Source organism: Petaurus breviceps, unplaced genomic scaffold, assembly GCF_028583685.1.
Source record: "Petaurus breviceps papuanus isolate PSGF00001 unplaced genomic scaffold, PetGlider_PUasm1.0 37, whole genome shotgun sequence".
In the NCBI taxonomy this organism is placed as follows: Eukaryota; Metazoa; Chordata; class Mammalia; order Diprotodontia; family Petauridae; genus Petaurus; species Petaurus breviceps.
In genome coordinates this window covers 89216760-89241647 of record NW_027186296.1, presented here as the reverse complement: position 1 = coordinate 89241647, position 24888 = coordinate 89216760, and the positions used below count along the sequence as shown (strand labels likewise).

The following is a 24888-nucleotide window of genomic DNA, read 5'->3' as shown; positions in this document are numbered from 1 at the left end:
GGACCTTGAATTCAGGTCTTCCTGCCTAGGAAAGCAGCCCCTCTATCTACTCTACTAAGCTGTCTCTATACAGTATAATCCTCTATCTCCTCTAGCAGGCTGCCTCTGTATAGCTTAATCCTTAATTATGCATTATTTTATATTGTTTTCTAGTTTCAAAGCTTGTCCTTAGGCTACATGGTGAGTTCCTTGGGGACAAAGATTGTGCCTCTGGCTTTAGGATTCACTATAGGACCTAGCAGAGTTGGGTACATAACAGGTCCTCATGGAACATTGTTGTTTGGTCATTTCAGTCACGTCTGACTCTTTGTGGCTTCATTTGGGGTTTTCTTGGCAAAGATACTGGAGTGGTTTGCCATTTCCTCCTCCAGCTCATGTGAGAGATGAGGAAAATGAGGCCAACAGGGTTAAATGACTTATCCAGGGTCACACAACCAGTGAGTATCTGAGGCCAGATTTGATCTCAGGAGGGTAAGTCTTTCTGACTTCAGGCCTGGTGCTCTAGCCTCTGTACTACTTGGCTGCCCTTTTTCTCATGGAATCATTTTTCACTAATATTATCCACAGAGAAAAAATGAAGGTCAAAAAGGTGTTCCGGGACCAACAGGGATGTGTGCCAAAGTAAAGGAAAGCCAAGTTAGCATAATGCTCCCGGGTCATTTTTGTTTTAAACTCAAGACTCACTTAACTTTGACCTAGTCTAGTCACACTGGCCCATAACACTGACCAGATTCTCTGGATAAATCATTTATCTCTGTTCCACTTAGACTAAGTCATGGTCGTTGGACTTTTTTTTTCCCCATGAAAGGTATTTATGAGGGAGAGAGGTGACGGGGAGACTTAATGTAGGGGCACAGACGACTTTCCAAGACAATGAGTAGCTCTGGAGGAATCCGGAGCTAGGGCTCAAAACTCTTTTCTTTGGAAGTTCAGAATTCCAGAGTTAAAAAAAAAAAAAAACAACAGTCAGGGTAGATATGGGTAAGCACGTCTCTTTCACTGCCTCTGGGCTCTGCCTTAACCCTGTACCATGCAGGAATGACGCCGCAAGACCGAAGGTATCACAACTCCTGCCCCCACCCCATCTGAGGTATTCTAGTCTAGAAGGGCAAATAGAATCAAAGTAATTTAATACCACCACTAGTCGATGCACTGCACTCATTACTCAGAAGGCATCAGCAAAATTAAAATACACTGGTATTTTTGCCAAGAAATCCCCAAATGGGGTAATGCAGAGACACACAAGACTGAAGAACTAAAAAATGCTATACACATACTCATATGTGTATGTGTGTATATATGTATGGATATATAATATTATATACACAAATACACTCATAGATGTGTATATATCAGTATGCATATATAATACTATATACAAAATATATACATACATATATATACACACACTGTATATATGTAATACTATTATGTAAAAATACTATATACATATATACCTCCATAACCCAGATCTCAGAAACCAGACTTTATTTTTAGAACCCATAAATCTACAACTAAGCCAGATTACAAGCACATTTATTTCTTCTAAGTAGTTTTTTTTTAAAGCTCAAATACTCAAGTAATTATAAAGCAGCCTTCCCAAATGATTTAGTTCTCGTCTGCCAAACAAACTGGAAATAAAATGATGTTTTCCTGCCACCTAGTGGACATGAGACAAAAACGCTATTAGGGTCACAGATGCACATTTTGAACTGAAAGTGATCTCGATTTACAGAGACGCAGCAGTGAGCTGGTTTGTCCCAAGTCACAAAGCTTCTTTTCAGTAGCAGCTCTGGATCTGAACCTTGGTCCTTCCTCTAGCTTCAAAGCATATATTCTTTGCCATCAAAACCCATCTTCTCAACTGTGAGAAACAGGATTCTTTCTAAGACTTGGCAAGTTCCCTTCTCCCAGGACTTCCCACAATCTTTTCCTGAGCAGCTACTTTTCACCTGGAATCCTGTCAAGGGAGAAGAATGAGGAAGGGAGGCCTTGCAGCAAAGTCCCTGAAGGAAGAGAGAAAGTGGTTGGCTGATCCAGACTTGCCCAGTGGGAATTTTAGCAAAGTGAAAGACACAAATAAGATGGGTAGGGCTGTGGGAGCCACAGGGATGTTAGAGATCTGCTGGGTAAGGCTCCAGATCCATCAGGAGATCCCAATCCATAATTTTCCATACATGCTAAGTAAGCGAGATGTCCTCTTAAACCCTGAAGAGAATCTTTCAAGAGGGTGGACAGAGAACTCATTCATTTGTAGATAAGACTGGGCAACAAACAAGCAATTTTTTAAAAAGTATATCACGTCACAAAAAACAAATAAAATGTAACAAGGTTAATAATTTCATCTAATGTCCAAAAATGTGAAGAAGGAGCATGGAGGGTAGAACAACAAATCCCTGATTCAGTGATGGGCACAAGGAAGGATGAGATGTATGGAAGCAACAGTGATTTAAATGAGAAATGAACTACTCAATCTACTATTTCTATATACTCAAACTCCTCATTTAATAGAAATCCAGAAGAAAATGCTAAGTCAGCATGGGTTTTCTGTTCAATTGAAGAAGCAACATTTGCTGTGTCTATGCAGGCAGTAAGTGATGTTTGGCTGACATTAGAGAGGGGACATAAGCCAGGCCTATAAATCTGGGAATCATTTCCACAGAGGCGACAGTTGAATTCATGAGGCTCGATGAGTCAATAGGTAGAATGAGATAAGAAGGAGGCCCAGGGGAGAATCCTGAAGGACATCCATGTTGAGGTGGTGAAAGATGGATGATGAAATAGCATGAGAGACGGAGAAGGACTAGCTACACAGAGTGGGGAACCAGGAAAAAACACATCATGGAAGCCCAGGAAGGAGATACTATCCAGGAGGGGGCCGACCAGCAAGAGGCTAACAAACTGGTATGTGAATGTAACAGAATATCATGTTAGAAATGATAAACACTAGGAGTCTGAAGCTTAATATCCAAAAAACTAAAATCTGGAAACTGGTCCCATTGCTTTCTAGCAAACAGAGGAGAAGAAATGGAAGTAATGTCAGAATACATTCTTGGGCTCAAAGATCACTGTAGACAGCAACTGCTGCCATGAAATTAAAAGATGCTTGCCCCTTGGAAGGAAAACTACTGGCAAATCTGGACAGCATACTAAAAAGGAGAGGCATCATCTTGCCTACAAAGGTCTGTATGGTCAAAGCTATGATTCTTCCATAAGTAAGGTAAGGCTATGAGAACTGGACTATAAGGAAAGCTGAGTACTGCAGAACTAGTGCGTTCAAATTGTGGTGGTAAAGGAGACTTTCAAGAATCCCTTGGACAGCAAAGAGATCAAATCAGTTAATACTTAAAGAAACTGTAATTCTTGGGGCGGCTAGGTGGCGCAGTGAGTAAAGCGCCGGCCCCGGAGTCAGGAGGACCCGAGTTCGGTTCCGGCCTCGGACACAATACCCACACAAAATAACTAGCTGTGTAACCTTGGGCAAGTTACTTAATCCCAGTTGCCCTCCAAAAAGCAAAAAAAAGAAAAATAAAAAAGAAACTATAATTCAGACTATTCACTGGAAGGTCAAATATTGAAATTTAAATAATTAACACATAATGAGAAGACAGAACTCATTGGAAACAATCCAGATATTGGGAAAGATTGAAGGCAAAAGGAGAAGGGGATGGCAGAGGATGAGATGGATAGATAGTGTCATGAAAGCAACACACCTGAGCTTGGACAGACTTTGGGAGATAATGGAGGACAGAAGGATTCACGTTCATGGTATCATGAAGAGTCAGACACAGCTGAACTACTGAATAGTAACAACAACAGAGCAGGGGAACCCCACAGGAGGACTCCATTCTCTGGGAAACATGGAAAAGAAGACCAACTTGCTCTGAGAGTCATTTACCCAAACCTTTAACAACAAACACGAGCTTTCATAGACTTTGAAAGATAGTGGAGGACAGAAGGGCCTGGTGTGCTATAGTCCACAGACACGACTGAACGACTGAACGGTAATGCCAACAACAGGAACTTAAAGAAACAGGAAGACTTATGTGAACTAATGTTATTTATATGAAATTCTGTGACTAAAAGGAATTTTAAGGAAAACCATAAATAATGACTATAATAATATAAGTGAAAAATAAAATTGAGGGGAACACTTAATAATTATTATCACTATTATTATTATTATTTTGGACCAGTCCTATGATTTAATTAGGCATAAGGAACACTCAGTGAAGAAAATTCTTCTATTGGTGGAGTTCTACAACAATCTTAGAAAGTTGCTGCAGGCACCAAGAGATGAAGCGACACGATCAGAGTCACAGGCTCTGTCAGATGGCAGTGTCAGGATTTGAATTTATGTCCTTCTCAATCAGAGACTGGGTGTCTACAATGGCACATTGACTCTATTTTATCATCCATCTTTCACTTCTCGAGCATGGATGTCCTTCAGGGCTCTCCTCTGGGTCTTCTTCTCTTGTCATTCTATCTAATTATAATGTCTGACTAGCTAATCTCAATCCCAAGGAGGAGATAAATATATCGCCTTCCTTTCATTAAAAAAGTTGTGCAGAGTGGGATATAGAGTCAAGGACTTGTGTTCAAATCCTGACTCTGACAATTGTACTCCTTGGGTCGCCTTCGGCTGGTTATAAAACTCTGAGATTCAGTTTCCTCATCTACAAAACTAAGGAATTGGACCAGATGACATCTAACATCTCTTCCAACTCTAAAGCTATGATTTATGTGCATAAATATTGTGTATAAATATTACCTACTCAGAAAGTATGGTAACCTTGCAGAAAGCAGGGCATAAGTCAGACAGGCTAAATGTAAGGGGCTGATAAGTAAATAGGTGGCAAGGAGGCAAAGGAATGGGAGTTCAGAAAGTACAGAAAACTCTTTCTTAGGGCAAATGGTGGGGACAACCCAGGCCTGAAGATGGGCGAGGTGTGAAGGGCAACAGGACAAGGAGGGCAAGGAATTCAAAGATGGGGGTGACATATAATTGATATGGCCCACTGGGTTAAGACTGTCAAGAGAGGAAAGTCAGGCCAGGGAAGAGGTGATGAATTGAGAGTGCAGAGTTGGAAGGCCATGGTGAAAAAGATGAAGTATAGGAGAAAGGATGAGGCAATGGGAGAGATGGCAGGAAAGGTTAGGATTAGAAATGCGAATTTTCTTTTTCTTTTTTTTTGGAGGAGGGAAGGTAGGGCAATTGGGGTTAAGTGACTTGCCCGAGGTCACCCAGCTAGTTTTTTGTGTTAAGTGTCTGAGGCCAGATTTGAACTCAGGTCCTCTTGACTCCAGGGCCGGTGCTCTATTCACTGCACCACCTAGCCACCCCAAGAAAGGGAATTTTCAGAGTCTGAGGTTATGGAGGGATGTAAAGTGAGATCCACAATATGATCCCACCCTGTGGGTGGTTAAGCTGGAGTGAAGATGTAGGTCACAAGATCTGAAGAGGCTGATGAAGTGGGAATCTCTGCTTGGGGTAGCAGAGGATATCAACATGTCTGCAACATAAATGGTAAAAGCACAGAAACAGGCAGTTTTCAGATGAAGAAATCAAAACTATAGTCATATGACAAAATGTTCTAAATCAATATTTATTGGAAAAATGCAAATTAAAACAACTCTGAGGTACCACCTCACACCTATCAGATTGACTAATATGACAAAAAAGGAAAATGACAAATATTGGAGGGGAAGTGGGAAAATTAGGACACTAATGTAGTTGGTAGAACTGTATGTAGTAGAACTGTTGGTAGAACTGGGAAATAATCTAACAATTCTGGATACCAATTTGGAACTATGCCCAAAGAGCTATAAGATGGTGCAAACTCTTTGACTTGGCAATACCTTTATTTGGTCTATATCCCAGAGGCATCAACATAAAGGGAAAAGGACCTATTTGTGCAAAAATATTTATAGCAGCTATTTCTGTGGTGTCAAAGAATTGAAAATTGAGGGAATGTCCTTCAATCAGTGAATGGTTGAACAAACTGTGGTATATGACTGCAATGGAATACTACTGTGCTATAAGAAATGATGAGCAGGTTGATTTCAGAAAAACCTGGGAAGAATTACATGAACTAATGCAAAGTGAAGTAAGTAGAGCCAGAACAACACAGTAATAGCAATACTGTATGATGATCAGCTGTGAATGACTTGCCTATTGTCAGCAAAAAAATGTTCTAAGATAATTCTGAAGGATTTAGGATGAAAAATACTATCCATCTCCAGAGAAAGAACTGGTAGAGTCTGAATGCAGATCAAAGTATACTGTTTTTAACTTTCTTTTTCCTGTTGTTTATTTTTTTTTTACAACATGGCTAATATGGAAATATATTCCGCATGACTGCATATGTATAATCTATGTCAAATAGCTTGCCTTCTTGAGGTGAGGAGAATGGAAGTAGAGAGGGAGAAAATTTGGAACTTAAAATTTTTTATTGTGTTATATTATGGAAATGCTTGTTTTATTCCATAAATTAAAAATAAAATAAATTAAAAGAAAAAATGTTAAAAATTATATATATACTGGAAAAAATATATAAAACTTAAAAAAAACCCCACATTTACAAAATGTTCCCATTATGAAGGCAGAAAAACCATGAGCCAGGCACTGAACTGCTTAAGAAAGGGAGGAGGAGAACACGAAACAAAAGATACCCAAGCAAGCCTCTAGTCCCTCATTTCTGAGACACTGGAAATGGAGGTCCTCTAGCACTTCTGGCTCAGGCCTCTAACAAATCTGCTCAGGATCTACAGAGATGAGTCCTCTTTGGTACAGGCCCACTTCTGTCTCTGGCTACCTGAGGCTTAGGACCTCTGGTGCATGCAAATGAGTTAGTCCCTTTTAGAACAGATCTTCCAAAGACAGAATCCATTTGGGAGCTATCACAGAATCTTATACCAGATCTACTACATATTGGGTGGTGGCCATACTGCTTGGCATTCACCCTGGTTTCTATATGGGAGGACTGACTTCTGTGAACTGCTTACACCTGAATGATTACTACCAATAATATAAATCAGTTAATACAATCAACAAGCATTTATTAAGCTCTTACTGTGTGCCAGGCATGATGCTAGGTATAAACCGGGTATACAATTTTTTTTTTTAATGAAGCAATCCTTACTTTTTTTTTGCCTTTTGGAGGGCAATTGGGGTTAAGTAACTTGCCCAAGGTTACATGACTAGTTTTTGTGTGTGTGTGTTAAGTGTCTGAGGCTGGAACCGAACTCGGGTCCTCCTGACTCCAGGATCAGCGCTTTACTCACTGCACCACCTAGCTGCTCCATGCAATCCTTACTTTTAAGGAGCTAACATTCCACCAGGGGAGACAACAGTCTTATTAAAAAAATTCTCTAAATCGCTATTGATTAGAAACAACTCTGAGTTACCACCTCACACCTATCAGATTGGCGAATATGGCAGAAAAGGAAAATGACAAACACTGGAGAGGATGTGAGAAAATTAGGACACTAATGAACTGTTGGACCACAGAGAAGACATGAATTGCAAGATTATGGCGACATGTGATGAACCACAGCATTCTGACTGTCTGTTAGAACAGGGTTTGGCAACTAACTGGATGCATGTGTGAAGGAGAGAAAGAGCCCAAGATGAATTCAAGGTAAGAACTCTTGGTGACCAGAAGGATGTTGTGCAATCAACAAACTGGGGAAGTCTGAAGGACAGAGAGATTTTGCGGGGAGGACAATGAGTTCCATTTTGGACATGTTTACTTTGAAGGAGGAAGGAACCTAATTTGGAGGTCATTTAGTCTAACCCCTTTCTTTGAGATGCCTATGGGCCATTCAGTCGGATATATACAACAGGCAGTAGGAGATGAGGTAATGGAGCTCAAGAGAGATCAGGATGCGATATATAGATGGGGGGTCATCTTCCTAGAGGTAACTGAACTCACAGGACCTAGTGAGATCCCTGAGAGAAAGAGTATAGAGATCTGGTTCCACTCCACAGTTTGGAATGAAGTAACTTACCTGAGCATTGACATGAAGGAGGATCGATCGGGCCTGGCATCTACGAGGTCGTCATCATCTTCTTCTTCTACATCCCCTGCTCCCTGATGCACTGAAGCTTCCAACTCATCGGCCATCTATGTGGAGAGAGAAGAGCATAGATAAACAGACAGACAGACATGCACACACACAATCAAAATCACAGCATCACGGAATAAAGAGCTCACATATATAAAGTGCTGGTGTTTCCAATGCATTTTTCTTACAACTACTCTGTGAGGGACGTAGTTCATTTTTATCCCATTTTACAGATGAAGAACTTAAAGGATAGAGTTTCAGTGACTTGCCCAAGGTCACACAGCAGATAAATATCAGAACTGGAACTCAAACTTTCTGACTCACATCACTAAACTAAGCTTCAGTTAGTACTTAGGACACACCATCTCCACTCAAGTCCAATTTAGAATTAATAACCAGAAAGATGAGAGGCTTTCTGCCTCTCATTTATCCTATAGAGCACTACCAACCCAATCTTCCCCTAATATTACTTTTATCATGTTGCTTTTCTACTCAAGAACCTTCAATGACTCTTATTGCCTAAGGAATCCAGTCCAAACCATTCTCCCTGGCTTTCGGGGTACTTTATAATCTGGCCCCAAACTAGTGTCTAAACCAAATCCTCAATCCCAGTCCAATACACACCATGTTTGCTCCTGATTAACTGTGTGTAGCAAAGAAATTACTGGCATCAGATAGCAGACTTGGATTCTGATACCAATTTTACTATTATCTTGATGTTCAACTTTGGGTGAATCACTTCCTCTCCCTGGGTCTCAGTTTCTTCATCAGGAAAAAAAGAGAGGGTTAGATCAGCATGTTACTAAAATCCTTTCCAATTCTATTAATGACCTTTCCCTGTTTTGCTTACCATCTAAAATAACTGTCACCCACAAATATTTGCATACTATATTTTTTCTGCAGGGCCTTATGCTAGGCAATGGGGAAATAAACGTATAAAAATGGTCCTTGCCTTTGATATACATACAGTCTAGATGGAGAGTTAGTTGTAGACATAAAGGAAGAAGTAATTATAAAGGGTAACATATGCCAAGTACAATATGGCCACTAAGGGTGATAGGAAAGTTCTAGTTTCCAAGGGTGAGGGGGTTGGAAGGAAGGAAGGAAGGAAAGAAGGAAGAAAGGAAGGAAAGAAGGAAGGAGGTAGAGAAAGTAGGGAAGGGAGAAAAGGAAGAAGGAAACAAGGAGGGGGAGGAAAGGAAGAAGAGAGGGAGGGAGAGATAAGAGAAGGAAGGATGGAGGGAAGCAGGGAAGGAAAGAAGGAAGGAAAGGAAGGTAGGAAGAAGGGAGAAAAGAAGGACTAGAGTGAGGAGGGACTTGAGACAGGGGACCAATTAGAAGGCTATTGTAGTACTCTAGGTTAGGATCATGGCTGTATGAATGAAGAGAAGGAGATACACACATATATACATACATACACACACATACATACCTATATTATGTGTATATGTATGCATACGTGTGTGTGTGTGTGTGTGTGTGTAAGATGTCCTAAAGGTAGAAATGACAAGATCTGGTGATGAACTGGTTATATGGGATGAGCAAGGACCTTAATTTTGGGGAGTGAAGTATGAGGTTAAGGTAGGGTAAGGGATTTGGAACAGTAACTTTGTAAAGTGGGATAGAGAATCAATTAGAGAGGAATAGAATGTTTGCCTCTCTTCACTGAAGGCCCAGGTTAATTATTACTGTGTGACCTTGAGCAAGTCACTTGACCTGTCTGCCTCAGTTTCCTCATCTATAAAATGGAAATGATAATAGCATCTATGTACAACAAAAGTTGTTGTGAAGGTAAAATGAGATATTTGTAAAGTACTTTACACACTTTAAAGCACTATATAAATGTTGGCTATTAGCAAAGGAATTTTGGAGCTCAATGGGTAAGAGTTAGAGAGATCCAGATTTTAACTAAACACAATAAATCAACTTTCTAATTATTAAAGCTATCCAACAGTGGCTATTTCACAAGGTAAAGAGTTCCTTGTCCCTGGCAGTGCTTAAATGGAGACTAAATGGCAATATATTAGGCATACTGTAGAGGACATTCTTGAATGGAGTAGATAGAGTGGGTCCCTTCCTAGGCCGAGATTCAATAATTCTTGGGTGATTCCTCTTCCCCACCTTATGCCCAAACTCCTCCATGCTATTAATGCAGTAAAACAATGCCCTCTACATGGCTACAAATACTGGTGGAAGCAACACAGGGTGGATCCTGCTCCTGCCCATGCTAGATCACGTCTCTGGGACTCTCGGAAGGACAATTCTGATAAAAGTAAAACCTTTTGGCAGAGTCAACATCTGGACACTTTAAAAAATCCCCCTCTCCCTTGAAAATGTATTTTCAAAAATACTTCTGCTAACAGGAAGTACTTTACAAATAACTGTTTATATCTGAGACTTTCCAGTGGTTACAACCATTTTCCAGGAGAGAATGACTGGCCTTGTTAAACTAGAGATGGATGGGTGGGATGAAGGCTTCAGAGTGGGAGGAAGAAAACACTGAGTAGTAAGCAGTGGGTGTGCTGACTGAGATCTGTTCCTAATGCATGGGTCAGGCCTATTGATAAATCAATCAATCAACAAATGTTTATTGAATCACGAATCTAACATTCTCCTATCTCACCACCATAAACGTATACCATCTCTCCCTATGCCTTATTCTTCCTAAATTTCTTCTTTTTTTTAGGAAAGGTATTAAATGATAATTATTAGGTACAAGTCTTCTAAATTATATTAACCTGTCTCAATTACTTTGTTTTGCATGGTCACTTTAAGAAACATTGCAAAGTTTTTAAAAGCTGCATAGGAAAATTCAACTGGCTTTCATTAGTACTATTTCTAATGGAGATTAATTGGGATTTAACTTTTGCTTTTGAATGCAATTTTTCCTGCCATAAATCTGGAAGAGAGACTAAATATATTATGAAATCATCAGTAAACTAAAAATTCCCCCTAAAATGTAGCCTTGCTTATATTACTAAAAAAAAAAAAAAGAGACAAAAAGTTGAGAGAATTACACAAAAAGACACAGGGAGAAGATACTAGATTATTATGTGCTACTCAAAACAAGAGATGCTGTACAGTTCACTATATTTTAAATTTATTCCAATTTTTTACTTTTCTTCTATCTACAGTTTTTATAGCATGTTAACTCTTATACTGCACAGAGTGCTGGGCCTGGAGTAAGGAAGTCTCATCTTCCTGAGTTCAAATCTGGCCTCATACACCTACCAGCTGTGTAACCCTGGGCAAGTCACTTAATCCTGTTTGCCTCAGTTTCCTCATCTGTAAAATGAGTTGGAGAAAGAAATGGAAAACCACTTCAATATCTTTGCCAAGAAAACCTCAAAATGGGACCATAAAGAGTTGGACATGACTGAACAACAAACCTGCTTGCGGTCTCTTTTCGATACTTCCTTCACTCTCATCTGTGACATTTTTCACTTTCCCCTCTTCCTATTCTTTGTAGATAGACTACTGAATTTGATGTCAGGAAGATATGCATTCAAAAGCTGTTTCTGATACTGACTAGCTGTGTGACCTCAGGTAAGTCACTTAACCTTTCTGAGTCTCAGTTTACTCATCTGTAAAATGGGGTCTATTATGTTTGTGGTATCTGTCTCATAAGCAGAGTTGTTGTGAAGAATAAATGAAATGATAAATGTAAGCAGAGCATATTATTGACTATCTGAATGTCCCTTCCTAGTCTTCCTCTCTTGTTCATTTACTGCTTTCAGTCTCACAAGTCTCTGTCCTCTCTTCTTTTTTTTTTTTTTTAAAGCAATTGGGGTTAAGTAACTTGCTCAAGGTTACATGGCCAGTTATTTCTGGGTGTGGTGCTGAGTGTCTGAGCCCGGGATTCAATCCCCAGGTCATCCTGCGCCCCTAAGCAATTGGGGTTAAGTAACTTGCTCAAGGTTACACGGCCAGGTGTTTCTGGGTGGGTGCTAAGTGTCTGAGCCCATATCCGATCCCCAGGTCATCCCGACTCTGGGGCCAGTGATCTTACCCACTGTGCTACGTGGCCACCCCAGCTCTCTTCTGTCTTAATCTAGTATTAGACACAATGTCTGGCATGTAGTAGTTACTTACATAAATGTTTATTGATCGTCTGACTTAATACTCATCTATTCACATGGCTTCTATTATCTACCATATACAGAACTATACCTCCAGCCCTGAATGCCCAAACTCCTCCGAGTCCTGGTTCTACTCTGCACACTGCCTGCTGTGTTATCTCTACTTGGATGTCCCATTAGCACCATGAACTTTCTTTAAAAAAAAAATTCTTTTTCTCCCAATTACATGCTAATACAATTTTTAACATTTAAAAAAGTTTCTAGTTCCAAATTCTATCCCTTCTTCCCTCCCTCCCTCCTTTTTCCTCCTGAGATGGTAAACCATCTGATATAGGTCATACACAGGCAATCATGTGAAACATTTCCATGTTAGTCATTTTGTACAAGAAGACTGGACTAAAATTACTGTTTACTGGCACCGTGACCTCTAATTCCTCAGTATTTTCTCAGGCTATTGTCCCTTCTCTGGCTTTAAATCTTTTCCTACTCAATCTTAATACTATGGTTAATTACATGGGTGAGGAACTTGCAGCCTCGAGGCCACATGTGGCCCTCTAGGTCCTTAAGTGTGGCCCTTTGACCAAATTCAGCTGTTTGGATTTGAGCTCACCTCCAAACTGTTCAATCACTTGCCCCCTTGTCTGATAGAAGCTCATCCTGCCAAACCCCAACCTAGGATTACTCTCCCCACTCCTTGCCATCTCTCCTACTCACCTGATGCTAGAAAGACTGGACTAGGGACACCTAAACTTTATGTTCCCTAACTTGGCAGGTCCCTGACTACAACAAAGAAATCTTCTTATTCCTCCTTAAATGATTCTCTCTCCCACTCCCCAAGTCCCCAAGGCTTCTTCACCTACTTTCCACCCACATCCTCTGAGGACTTTCCCTCTTAATTACTTTTCTTTTCTCTCTTCCTTTACTAAGAAAACAGACCGTTCAGTATGAGCTGCTCCTTGCCATCACCTTCCACTCTCTCTTTTCCCCAGGCTCTGATGAAGTGACTCTTCTTACCAAGGACAGCCCCGCTACTTATACCAATGAATCCATTTCCTCCTCTCTTCTCCAGCACATTGCCCCCTCAATCATCTCCCCTCTTTCCAATTTTTAATTTCTCCTATCTATTAGGTCTTTCCCTACTGTTTTCAAACATGCCACAAATCTCCATCTTCAAAAAATCCTTCACTAGAGCTGACTATCCACTCAGTCTCTCCTCCCTTTCTTGGCCAAATGCTTAGAAAAAAAGTTACCTATACCCCAACGTCCTCACCTTTTACTCACTCCTCACCTCTTTGTAAGCCCGGCTTCTGACCTTATTACTCAAATGGAACTGTTCTCTCTAAACTTATTGATAATCTCTTAAATGCCAAGTCTTTTCTCAGGCCCCTTCTGTTGAATTTGACACTGCTGACAACCTCTCTTCTTCCTGGTTTTCTTTTGATGCCTGACTGCTCTTCAACTGGCTAGCTCATCATAAACATCAATCAAGTATTGTATACCCCAAGGCTCAGCAGGGGCAGGTAGGTGGTACAGTGGGAAAGCACTGGGCCTGGAATTAGGAAGACCAGAGTCCAAAGCTGGTCTCAGACACTAGCTAGCTGTGCGACCTTAACCTGTCTGTATCAGTTTCCTCTTCTATAAAATGGGGATAAGAATGACACCTACCTTCCAGGGTTACTGTAAGGTTAAAATGGGGGTATCTGTAAAGCATTTAGCAGAGTGCCTGGCACATAGTAGGTACTTAATAGGGGTGAGGGAATAAGCCCCTAAATTGTACTACTAATAAATACTCCTTCTTTCCTTCCTTCCCTCTCTCCCTTCCTTCCTTCCCTCCCTTCCTTCCCTCTTTCCTTCCTTCCTTCCTCTCTCTACATTCTGAGTGACCTTTTCGGCCCCCATGAATTTAATTACCATCTCTGTGCAGATGACTCCCAGCTCTCTATACTGCCATATCTATATAGCCAGTTCCAGAATCTCTCCTGTGCCTCAGCATCACATCACCAGTTCTCTACTGGACTTTTTAAACTAGATATCTTAGAGAAGTCTCAAATTCAACACACACAAAAGAGAATCCATTACGTTCACTCTCCTTGCTCCCCTCCTTACCCAACCAACCCCTATATCAAATTTCCTTACTTCTGACAAGGGCATCACTGTTCTTCCAGCCTCCCAAATTCACAACCTTGGCATTATCCTTGACTCATATCACTTCTCATACCCAAATCAGTTACCAATCTTGGCATCTCATATCTGACCCTTCTCTTTATTTCAATGGACTCTGAATTGATCTCCCTGATCTAAACCACTCCCCAACTCAGTAAGTCCCAGTGTCCCCCATGACCCCCAATATCTAACATAAACCCTTGTGTTCCTTTATTTATTTATTTTTTAAAAGCAATCGGGGTTAAGTAACTTGCTCAAGGTTACACAGCCAGGTGTTTCTGGGTGGGTGCTAAGTGTCTGAGCCCGGGATTCGATCCCCAGGTCATCCGGACACTGGAGCTGGTGCTCTTACTTGCTGTGCTACCTGGCCGCCCCATGTTCCTTTTTTTAAAAGCCAATCTAGCCCCAACCTATCTTTCTGGCCTCATTAGTAACTAGCATTTACATAATGCTTTAAGGTTCACAAAGCACTTTACAAATATTATCCCATTTGATCTTCATAATAACCCTGGGAGATAGGTGCTATTATTATCCTCATTTAACAGATGAGGAAACTAAGGTAAACAGAGTGTAAGTGATCCGCCCAGGTTCACATAGCCAGTTTCAGAGGCTAGATTTGCCCTCTGTTCTCCCTGACTCCATTCTATCTACTACGCCACATAGCTAGGTCTCAATATAACTCCATGGACCAACCAAACTAGCCTTCTCTCTCCCCTTTCTAACCTACGTCTCTCACTTCTTGCTTTTACACTAGCAGTCCCCCATGTTAGGAATGAACTCCTTCCTCACCAACACCCTTCAGAATCCCTCACACTTTTTCAAAACTCAGCTCAAGCACTATCATCAACATTAAATTTGTCTTGATGTCCCAACTACTAGCGCACTCCTTCCCAACCGTGTGTTCATTCTCCACGTAATTATATATGTATATGTTGTATCCCCTGAGAGAATTTCAATTCCTTGGCAGCTAAGAATGTTTTGTTTTTGCCTTTGTATTTTCGGTGCTTAATACGGAGCCTGGAACATTGTACATATTTAATAAATGCTTGTTGATTGGTTTTCATCTACAAAATAACAGGGCTGAACTAGAAAATTTCTAAGATTCCTTCCACGACTAATGCCTTGTTACAGCATGTAGGGCACTAAACATTTAACCCTAAGTATTCTATGAAAGCAAAGGGGAGTTTGGAAGTGGCCTTCAAACAATATTTTAGATGTTTTAGGACTGGGGGCAGCTGGGAGTATGTCATATTGCTATAAAGGAGGACAGGTGCTGGTAAATGTTTACATTTGTCTTTCCAGAAAAAAACAATGTAACTCCTTGAGGGTAGGGACTGTCTTTTACCTTTTTTTTGTATCCTTTGAGCTTAACACAATGCTTGGCACATAATAGGTGCTTAATAAATGTTTAATGAATTAAACTGAGTTGAATGACACACTTTTAGGTTTAATATTCATTATTAACATTTTCTCCATCACTTTTTTAAGTCTTGAAAATCAATGAAATAATAAATCAACCCCCAATTTGTAACCTTTGAAGATTTCTATGGTGTAAATATTCATATAGTATAGTTACGTGGTGCAGTGTAGAATACTGGGCCTGAAGTCAAGAAGACTTGAATTCAAAACTGACCCGAGACACTTATGAGAGCAGGTCCCTTTAATCCTGCTTGCCTCTGTTTCCTTATCTATACAATGAGCTGGAGAAGGAAATGACAAACCACTCTAGGCTCTTTGCCAAGAAAACTTCAAATTGGGTCACAAAGAGTCAGACCTGACTAAAACAACTGAATAATAATAACAACAAATGCTCTCACTGAACATTTAGCAATCAGCTCTTATAGGCCCTCCAGTACACCCTTGCTGTGAAGTCACACTTTCTATACTCAAATACACAAAGGATGTGTGATGCTGTCATGGCAGGGAACTCCCCAAATGGGAACTGTCTCTACCAAGAGATCCCAACCAGTCTATTACTCAGCTGTTAAATCCTAGGGAATTACTTAAGGCACTCAGAGTCTAAGTGACTTGTCCAAGGTCACACAAGCTAGTAGTATATGTCAGAGGTGGCTTTGAATTCAGGCCCTCTTGATGCCAACCCCAGCATTATGTACACTATGCCAGGTGTCTTTACATTCTGAAGACTGTTCAAAGTGACTTACTGCACAGTAGTAGTAAAAATCACTTGGAAGGAAAGCTGTGGCAAATCTGGACAGCATACTAAAACACAGAAACATTACCTTGCCAACACGTATAGTCAAAGCTATGATTTTTCCAGTAGCAAAGTATAGCTGTGAGAGTTGAATTATAAAGAAAGCTGAGTGCTACAGAATTGTTGCTTTTGAATTGTGGTGCTAGAAAAGATTTTTGAGAATTCCTTGGTCAGCAGCAAGGAGATCAAATCAGTCAATACTTAGAGAAATTAATTCAGACTATTCACTGGAATGACAGATACTGCAGCTGAAGCTTAGATACTTTGGCCACCTAATGAGAAGATGGGACTTATTGGAAAAGACCTTGATGTTGGGAAAGACTGAAGGCAAAGAGAAAGTGGACGGCAGATGATGAATTAGATGGTTAGAGAGTGTCATGGAAGCAACAAAGATGAGCTTGGACAGACTTTGGGAGATGGTAGAGGACAGAGGCGCTGGGGGGTGCTGTGGTCCATGGGGTCAAAAAAATCAGACACAACTGAACAAACGAACAACAAAAATAAAAACCACTATTAAAATATATTAATTAAAATGTGGTGGGAGAAGACAGAACTCAATGCCTGGGGTTAACACTTGTTAACACCCTAGTCACAGGCATCATATCCAGCCCTCAGAGTCACAGTGGTAGGGTTTGAGAAGTAGGTTATAGAATTATAAATGTCTCCAGTCATTATTTTTGCCATGCACAGAATTGCTGAGGCAGAAATTCTCCTCCACTGCTGCAGATACACAACTAATCTGTAAATCTTTTCCCCCTTTCAATTTTTCTACAAGCATGTATTGACCACCCACAGGGTTCCCTGAAGCAAATATAAAGAGGCAGACAAGAATGTCAAAGAAAGTAACAAGGCCCAAGTTTCTGAGGAGTTCAAAATCTAATCATGGACATAAAAATGCAAATAGGAAATATAGCAATAGAGCAGGTGGTAATGATGGCTTGATGTGCACCCCGAGCAGCTGGCCAAGTCTCCTTGTACCAAACATGCAAAACAAACATATTCGGCTGTGGTAAGAATGAAGTCCATGAGTCCAAATACCATGGTTGCTATTGAGAAATGATGTGTTTTCCAAAATGCTGGAGAATCAAAGCAGCATGTGAGAAATGTACTTTTTGAGAGGCAGGTGGAAGATCAGAGATGGAGAAGGAGAGGTTGGCTGTTTAGAAGAGAGAAGCAAGTCATATGTGCCTGCCTGGTCAAGGGAGTGATATCTGTGGATAAGGAGAAATACAAGGTGGTAACAGGGACAGTGTTGACATGAGCAGTTGGACCAGCATCGGACACTTCTTGAACTAAGGTAGGATCTGTAAAAGATACAATTGCTAGAATAGACTATACAGAAAAACAGGGGTGACAGACACAAATCGGGTAATATTCCAAAAGAAAGCAAGAAGCTGATTGGATTGTCTGGTTAAGAGGATTACTGATGTGGTCTTCACTGAAGCATTAATGGAATAGCTATTTTCTGGTGCATCTTAGATGTAAGAAAGTCACCCTGGATCCCAAAGTAGACCCAAGTCTGCATTCATTAGTGCAGTACTAGAATTCACATAGAATCCAGGGTTCGTCAATACTGTTGGTCCTTTTGAAAATATGACTTAAAGCCTTCCCTTTATTATTGACTGACCGTGTGTGTGTGTGTGTGGGTGTGAGGAAGGGGTCCCAGTTAATGCTTTTTTTGTTCCAAGATGATATTCTAGTTTTTTCCTTTGATTTCTTTTATGCACAGAATATTGATGTGATATTTCAGTTATTTCTCCTTGGAATTGGGGTTTTCAGTTCCTCTTTTATTTTTGGTTTGCTCAATGCAAGGTTTGTTTTCTGATTATGTAATTTTGAAATTGTAGTTCCTCAGTCATTTAAATGCAGCAATTAAAGTAATCCATCGATAAACATTTATGAAGTTATGAAGCATCTACTATATGTCAGTCACTGGGTCAAGCACTGGGGATATGAAGAGAGTCATAAGACAGTCTCTGCCCTCAAGGAGCTTATAATCGAATGTACTGTCTCATGGAAAAAAATCCACTGGTTTGGCTCACAGCTCAAGCAGTGATACAAATCTGTTTCTCCCTGCAACCATGATACCCCAGTGCTCAAAAGAAGTACTTTATGAGTACTTCCCATTTCATCTCTCAGAATATTCAAAAGATGTGTATTCGAGGAACAAGATTTAATTTGCAATCATTTTTACTGCTTCATCAGAGAAACTCTTAAGTGAAGAAAACCTTTTTTAAAACTGCCTGTGAGGGCTGCAATGATAAGTAGCCCAGTCTGATGCCACTGACATGATTCCTGCTAACAAGTCAATGGGCTGACCTACCAATTGCTTCTGCACCATCAGTGTCAACAAAGTAGTGGCAGGATTCGCCAAGACATTTAAAAAAGTCATTTAATACTGTGAGTACTTCAGCACCGCTTTTGTTTGTGTTTGCGACCTAGCATTCTCCTAAAAAAAAACAAAATCTTCAACCATTAGCTGGTGCTGATGCTGGCCACATCTAAGCAAAACAGCAAGCCCAGGCACATGTGTAGATTTGATGAGATATATTAATTCAGTTTTTATGTTTGTTAGCTAAATCTTTAATTCACCAGTCAAGCTGAAGCCTATATGAGAATGAGAGTAAAAATATGAGGATAAATAATGCCTTGGAATTATTATGAAAATAGTTTGACTTCATGGACTTTTTTTTTTTGGAGGGCAATTGGAGTTAAGTGGCTTGCCCAAAGTCACACTGCTAGTAAATGTGTCAAGTGTCTGAGGCTGGATTTGAACTCAGGTCCTCCTGACTCCAGGGCCAGTGCTCTCTTCACTGCACCACCTAGCCAGCCCAACTTCGTGGACTTCTTGAAAGGATCTCCTAAGGATTCTCAGTCCACACTTAGAGATCTGCTGCTCTCGAGTATTGAGAGTTTGAGTTATTTGCCAGAGTCTCACATTTATTACATGTGTCCCTGCCCTAGGCTACCTCTCTGTTTAGAAATTAGTAATTACAGTATTCTTCCAAATCAACTTTCTGAGAAACTACTAATCACAACACCTTTGGGACTTAAGTTGCCACAATGCAGAATTTATGAGCATTTTCAGGCATTCACCACACCTAGGCGGAACTAGGGCAAGGCATTCCAGTCCAAGTTTTAAAAATAAATTGTAACATACTCAGGCCTTATGTCGCAGATAAACATTCTCATGCCATAGGCAGGAGAATATTCCAGCTGTATGAAAATAAGTGCACTTATAAAATATAACAAAGTGTCACTGAAACAGTGCCATGGAGTAGGCAACAGCTTCTCTTGCCTATTCCTAGCTTAGAGCCTTTACAAAGGAAATGAAACTGGCAAACTTACAAGATACTCTGAAATGAATGGACTTTGCACCTTAAAGTTATCAACTATATTATGTGTCTATTTACTCTGTACTCTGTCCCCATAAGCATGTTCTCTAGGAATATCACAAAGATTCAGGGCTTCAAAGGACCATCAGGATCATTACGCCATTACTGATCCCCGAGAAATGAAATGATTTGCCCAAAGTCACAGAGGTTAAGTGTCAATGGTAGGATCTGAACCCAGATCTTTAGACACCAAATTCAGTGGCCTTCCCATACTATCAAACAGTCCCCAAATCAGACATTTAATGGTGCTGACTGAAAATTGTTTTAAAATGTTTAATAATTTGAATAACATATTATGTATAAAGCCACCACAGAGTGAAAAAAAATGATTTCTAGAGCCTGGTGTGAGGTATTTTTTTAAAATGGGGTCACAGGATCTTAAATCACCAGTGGGACAGGGCCTTAGAGGCCATTTAATCCAATTTTTTAAATTTTCCAGATGAGGAAGCTGAGGCTCGGAGAAATTAAAAGCCTTATCTGATATCATATGGTTCTCCTTTAGAGACCATATTTGAACTCATGTTCTCTGGCTTCATAGCTAGTACTCACAAAGTAATAAACTGTTGTACTTGACTCAAAAGGCTTCAATATGTTAGCTGATTAGAAATTCAATAGTTTAATAGAAAGTAGAAGAAAAATAATTCTGGTGACCATTTCTATTTTTATTATTCAGTTATTTTCAGTCATGCCTAACTCTCTTTGTGACTCCATTTGGGGTTTTCTTGGCAAAGATACAGGAGTGGTTTGCCATTTCCTTCTCCAGCTCATTTGACAGATGAGGCAACTGAGGCAAACAAGGTGAAGTGACTTGACCAGGGTCATACAGCTAGTAAATGTCTGAGGCTAGATTTGAACTCAGGAAGATGTCTTTCTGACTCCAAGCCACTCTACTCAATGAGATTTATTATAGCTAGCTTTACCAGTATGTATGCTTCATGAAAACAAGGATCTCTTCTTAATGTCTACCGCAGGGGTTTGTTGGAAGTAAGGAAAACATGTTTTCATCAGTGAAAATGTGTAAATAAGGCTATTATTATTATTATTTCAAAAAGTAATAGAATTATAGCTGAAACCTTAGAGGTCATCCAGAGAAACCCCTTCATTTTATAGTAGAGGAAACTGAGGCCCAGAGAAGTTAAGAGGCTTTCCCAAGGTCACACAGGTAGACTTTGAGTTTTTCTTCTGGCTTTCTCTGTGTACCGCATTACCCAGCATAGTGCTCTGTATGTTTTGTGTTTAATAAATGCTTGTTGAACTGAACTAAAATTCATCTAAGAAATCACCTACTTACTGTTTGGGCACATGGGGTTAAAAAAAAAATCAATTTTCCTATCCTTAATGAGAACAAGGGAATTTCTGAACAGGCCCTATGCCCAAGAATACAGGTTCAAGAGGTCCAGTGGTTTTAAAGAATAAACTTCAGGGGAAATAAATGACAACAACAAAACCATCAGGGTTTGCCACAGGAAGGAAAAGGAAGCCGGAGCTTGGTAAGGCTCCTTCCCCAGAACAATTGAACAGATAATCTCCACTATAAACTTTTCCTACCCAGAGGGAGGGACAGCTCATTGCTTCTTCTATCTCAAAGGACACCAGGTTCCCAGATTTCTAAAGCCAAGTCTGGTTTTCTTGGGAAATTTCATAATAAATTCATGCTCAGTAAAAGGGGTGTCCAGGCCACATGTACTTGCTTACGGGGCCTTTACAAGCTTCCATGGAACTCTTGGTGACTCACTCACCAAGAAAAACCCCACAATCTGGAAGGAGCTTCCTTATGGGAAGAGAGTTCTTAAATCTGCAATGCCAATAAATGCCTAGATCAGAACAGTCTAACGGAAGTTAGTGAAGGAAAAAGTCAGAAGAGACTACAGCTGTCTTTATTAGGGGGGTGGCTGAGCCTCAGTTTCCTTAGCTACAAAAAGATAGCAGTACTTGTCCTATCTACCTCATTGGGTGATTTCAGGGCTCAAATAAGATAATGTACATAAAAATACTTTGTAAATATTAATTAGTAATTAATTTTAGTGAATAATTGGCATTTAATTAAGTTAAAGGGGAATTGTATTGGGAGACAAAAGACCTGGGTCTCTAAAGTCATGGCTCTCTAAATCACTAGCTGAATGACTCTGGGCATGTGCCTTCATTTCCAATCCTCAGTTTCCCCCCCTGTAAAATAAAGATACTTGCCCTAATTATTTCATAGGGCTGTCATGAGAAAAGTTTTATGTAAATATCATATATAATGATTTACTGTATAAAGGTAAGTTATTGTTTAGATTAGACATGCTACAACACTTCTCGGCTTACTGGTTTCATCTATGTGGGACTCCACCCATACAGATTTCAGTCTTATCTTATTACTTATTATTATTATTATATTATTATTACTCCACCTTGCTTCAAAACAGTGTCCAAAAAACTAACAGGAGAAAGAAAAGCATTCTGATGAGAAACTTTTCTGAACATGGTGCCCTATGAGCTGAGACACAGTCATCACTAGCAGCCATGCCTGAAGACTGTCTAGCTTGGAACAATCTACCATATCACATCAGTATCTTGCCAAGAAAACCTCCATGGACAGAATTAAAATGCTAAAAGATATGACAGCAGGATGGCATGCTATGGTCCACAGAATCACAAAGTGTCAGATACTAATGAACAACAAAATATGTGTGTATATATGCATGTATACCTATATATGTATATTGTATTTCCTTATACATGCACAATACAGGCAGCATGATACAGTAAAGTGGGCCTCACAAGCAGGAAAACCTACATTTTGAGTTCCACTTCTGATCTATACAGGCTGTGTGACCACAGGCAAAGGGCTTAACCTCTCATGCCCTAAGCTACTCTATAAGACTGTAACTGTTAGAGAAGATGCAAACCTGCATTAGTGAAGAGTCTTCTCACAGGGGAATTCCCTACACAACGAGATCACTGTTGTAGTACCCTTCCCTATATTCCTGGTGTCTAATGCTGGTCAGGGATGTTTCTTGACAGGGAAGACTGTTTGGTTGTTGTGGTTTTTTTTTTGTAGTTTCTGTATCCACAGCACATAGCTCTGTGCCTGGCCTAATACAATGCACATGCTTAATAAATGTTCCTTGGTGGATTGCTTATGGTCAAAGCATTACAGATTTAGAGCTACAAGGGATCTCAGAGGTCCTGTAGTCCAACCCTCTCATTTTATAGATGAACTGAGGCCCAAAGAGTGGGCTCATTGGCCAAAATCACACTTGAATTAAATAGTAGACTGTTTGTTGTTCAGTCATTTTTAAGTAACGTCTGACTCTTCATGACCGTGTTTGGGGTTTTCCTGGCAAAGATACTAAAATGGTTTGCCATTTCCTTATTAATTTTACAGATGAGGAAACTGAGGCAAACAGGGTCAAGTGACTTGCCCGAGGTCACACAACTAGTAAGTGGCTCAGGCTAAATTTGAATTTAGGCTTTCCAGACTCCAGGCCCAGCATTGTATCCACTGTACTACCTAGCTAACTCTCCCTGGACAGAGCCAGGATTCAAACCCAGGTTCTGCAACTCTAAATCCAGCATTTTTTCCATGTCTAAAATTCAGCTCTAAAAATCCTATGGTCCTTTGAGTCTCAATTTCCTCATGTATCAGACAGTAAGACTAAATCATTTGTTCTTGGGCCTGAATTTCCTCATTTGTAAGAAAGAGGGAGGTTAGACTCCCAGATGTCCAAACTTCTTCCCAACTATTAATCTTCAATCCTATGATCTCCAATATCCCTTCTGGTTTCCTTTCTATGATCTCTCCCTGCCCCCACTAGCTAAATCTACTTCCCAGTCCTGACACAAGCTAGAATCCTGCATCTGACACTTAATCTGTGTGGCCAATCACTTAACCTTTGTTACTGTTCATGTTCCTCATCTGTAAAATGGGGATAATAGCACCTACTTCCCAGGATTGTGGTGAGGCTCAAATGAAATGTTTGTAAAGCATTCTGCAACCTTTAACGAGCTCTGTAAATATCTACTACCTATTATATATATATAAAAAGGAAAATAATAGCACCTATCTCCCAGGTGTCCTGATGTTGTAATAACACATGTAAAGCATTTTGCAAGCCTTAAATCCTTGTAATAAATGCTAGCTACGATTATATATCTATCTTACTAAACTTATCAAAAGTGTATTAAGACCTATCTCCGTGGCTTCCTAGACAAGCATACAAACTCAATTATGTACCAGCCCATACTCTCCAGGAGTTTACAAATATCCCACTGTCCATCAACAAGTATTAACTCCATCAGACAGCCTAACTGCTCTTTCGGCCAAAGGCCAGGCAGCCCCAGAAAAGCCCCAGAAACCGAGAGAGTGAAAAGAGGGGGCTGCTATGTTAGGAAGGGATTGGGGAGGTCAGCGAGGCTGTGGGGGCTGACAGGCAGGAAGCCCATACAGTAAAGAAAAGAGAAAGTCGGGGGAAGGGGACAAGCTGGGATTACCGTGTGTCCACCGTGGATCCTGGAGGAGGTGGAGGAAACGTTGCAAAAAGACTGGTCTCCGGTGCCAGCCGGGCCAGGTTATATAGCGCTTAAGGCGCGAAAGCGAAAATGGGTAGAGGGGCGGAGCCTAGGCCGGCCAGGGGTTGGAGTCCGATTCCCCCAGGGCCCGCCTCGAACGTACGCGGCCCTTGGGCTGCCCCAGCGTGGGGTTTTGGGAGGGCGGAGCGAGCTTCCAGTTCCCTAAGTTTGCAGTGCCTGGTACACCGCCCACATCCCATGCGCGCGGGGAGGTGTCTGTGAGCCTCGTTATGGAGTTTTTCCGGGTTCTGGGGCCCAGCAGCTTGGAGGAGGCCACCTGATTTCTTAGCATTGAAATTACCCAGGTTGTTTTCCCTGTCTCGCCCGCTTCTCCGAAGAGAATCCATCTCCTGGATTTCCCACCTTTGGAGTCTAGAGTCTGGTGTTCCTTGAGAGTTTAAAAGACTTTGGACTGTTA

At 40.6% G+C, this 24888-nt stretch overlaps 1 protein-coding gene across 1 annotated transcript in view; it reads right to left on the bottom strand.

Annotated features, from left to right (window-relative positions):
* CASP7 (caspase 7) overlaps positions 1-24654 on the bottom strand; it is a 60658-nt gene extending 36004 nt beyond the window's left edge. Inside the window, exons 1-2 of the mRNA XM_069099012.1 lie at positions 24393-24654; positions 8011-8126 (exon numbers count right to left, since the gene is read on the bottom strand). Coding sequence (XP_068955113.1) covers positions 8011-8126 — 116 coding nt within the window. The 5' untranslated portion in view covers positions 24393-24654. The remainder of the gene's footprint in view (positions 1-8010; positions 8127-24392) is intronic.
* Positions 24655-24888: the final 234 nt, after the last annotated feature.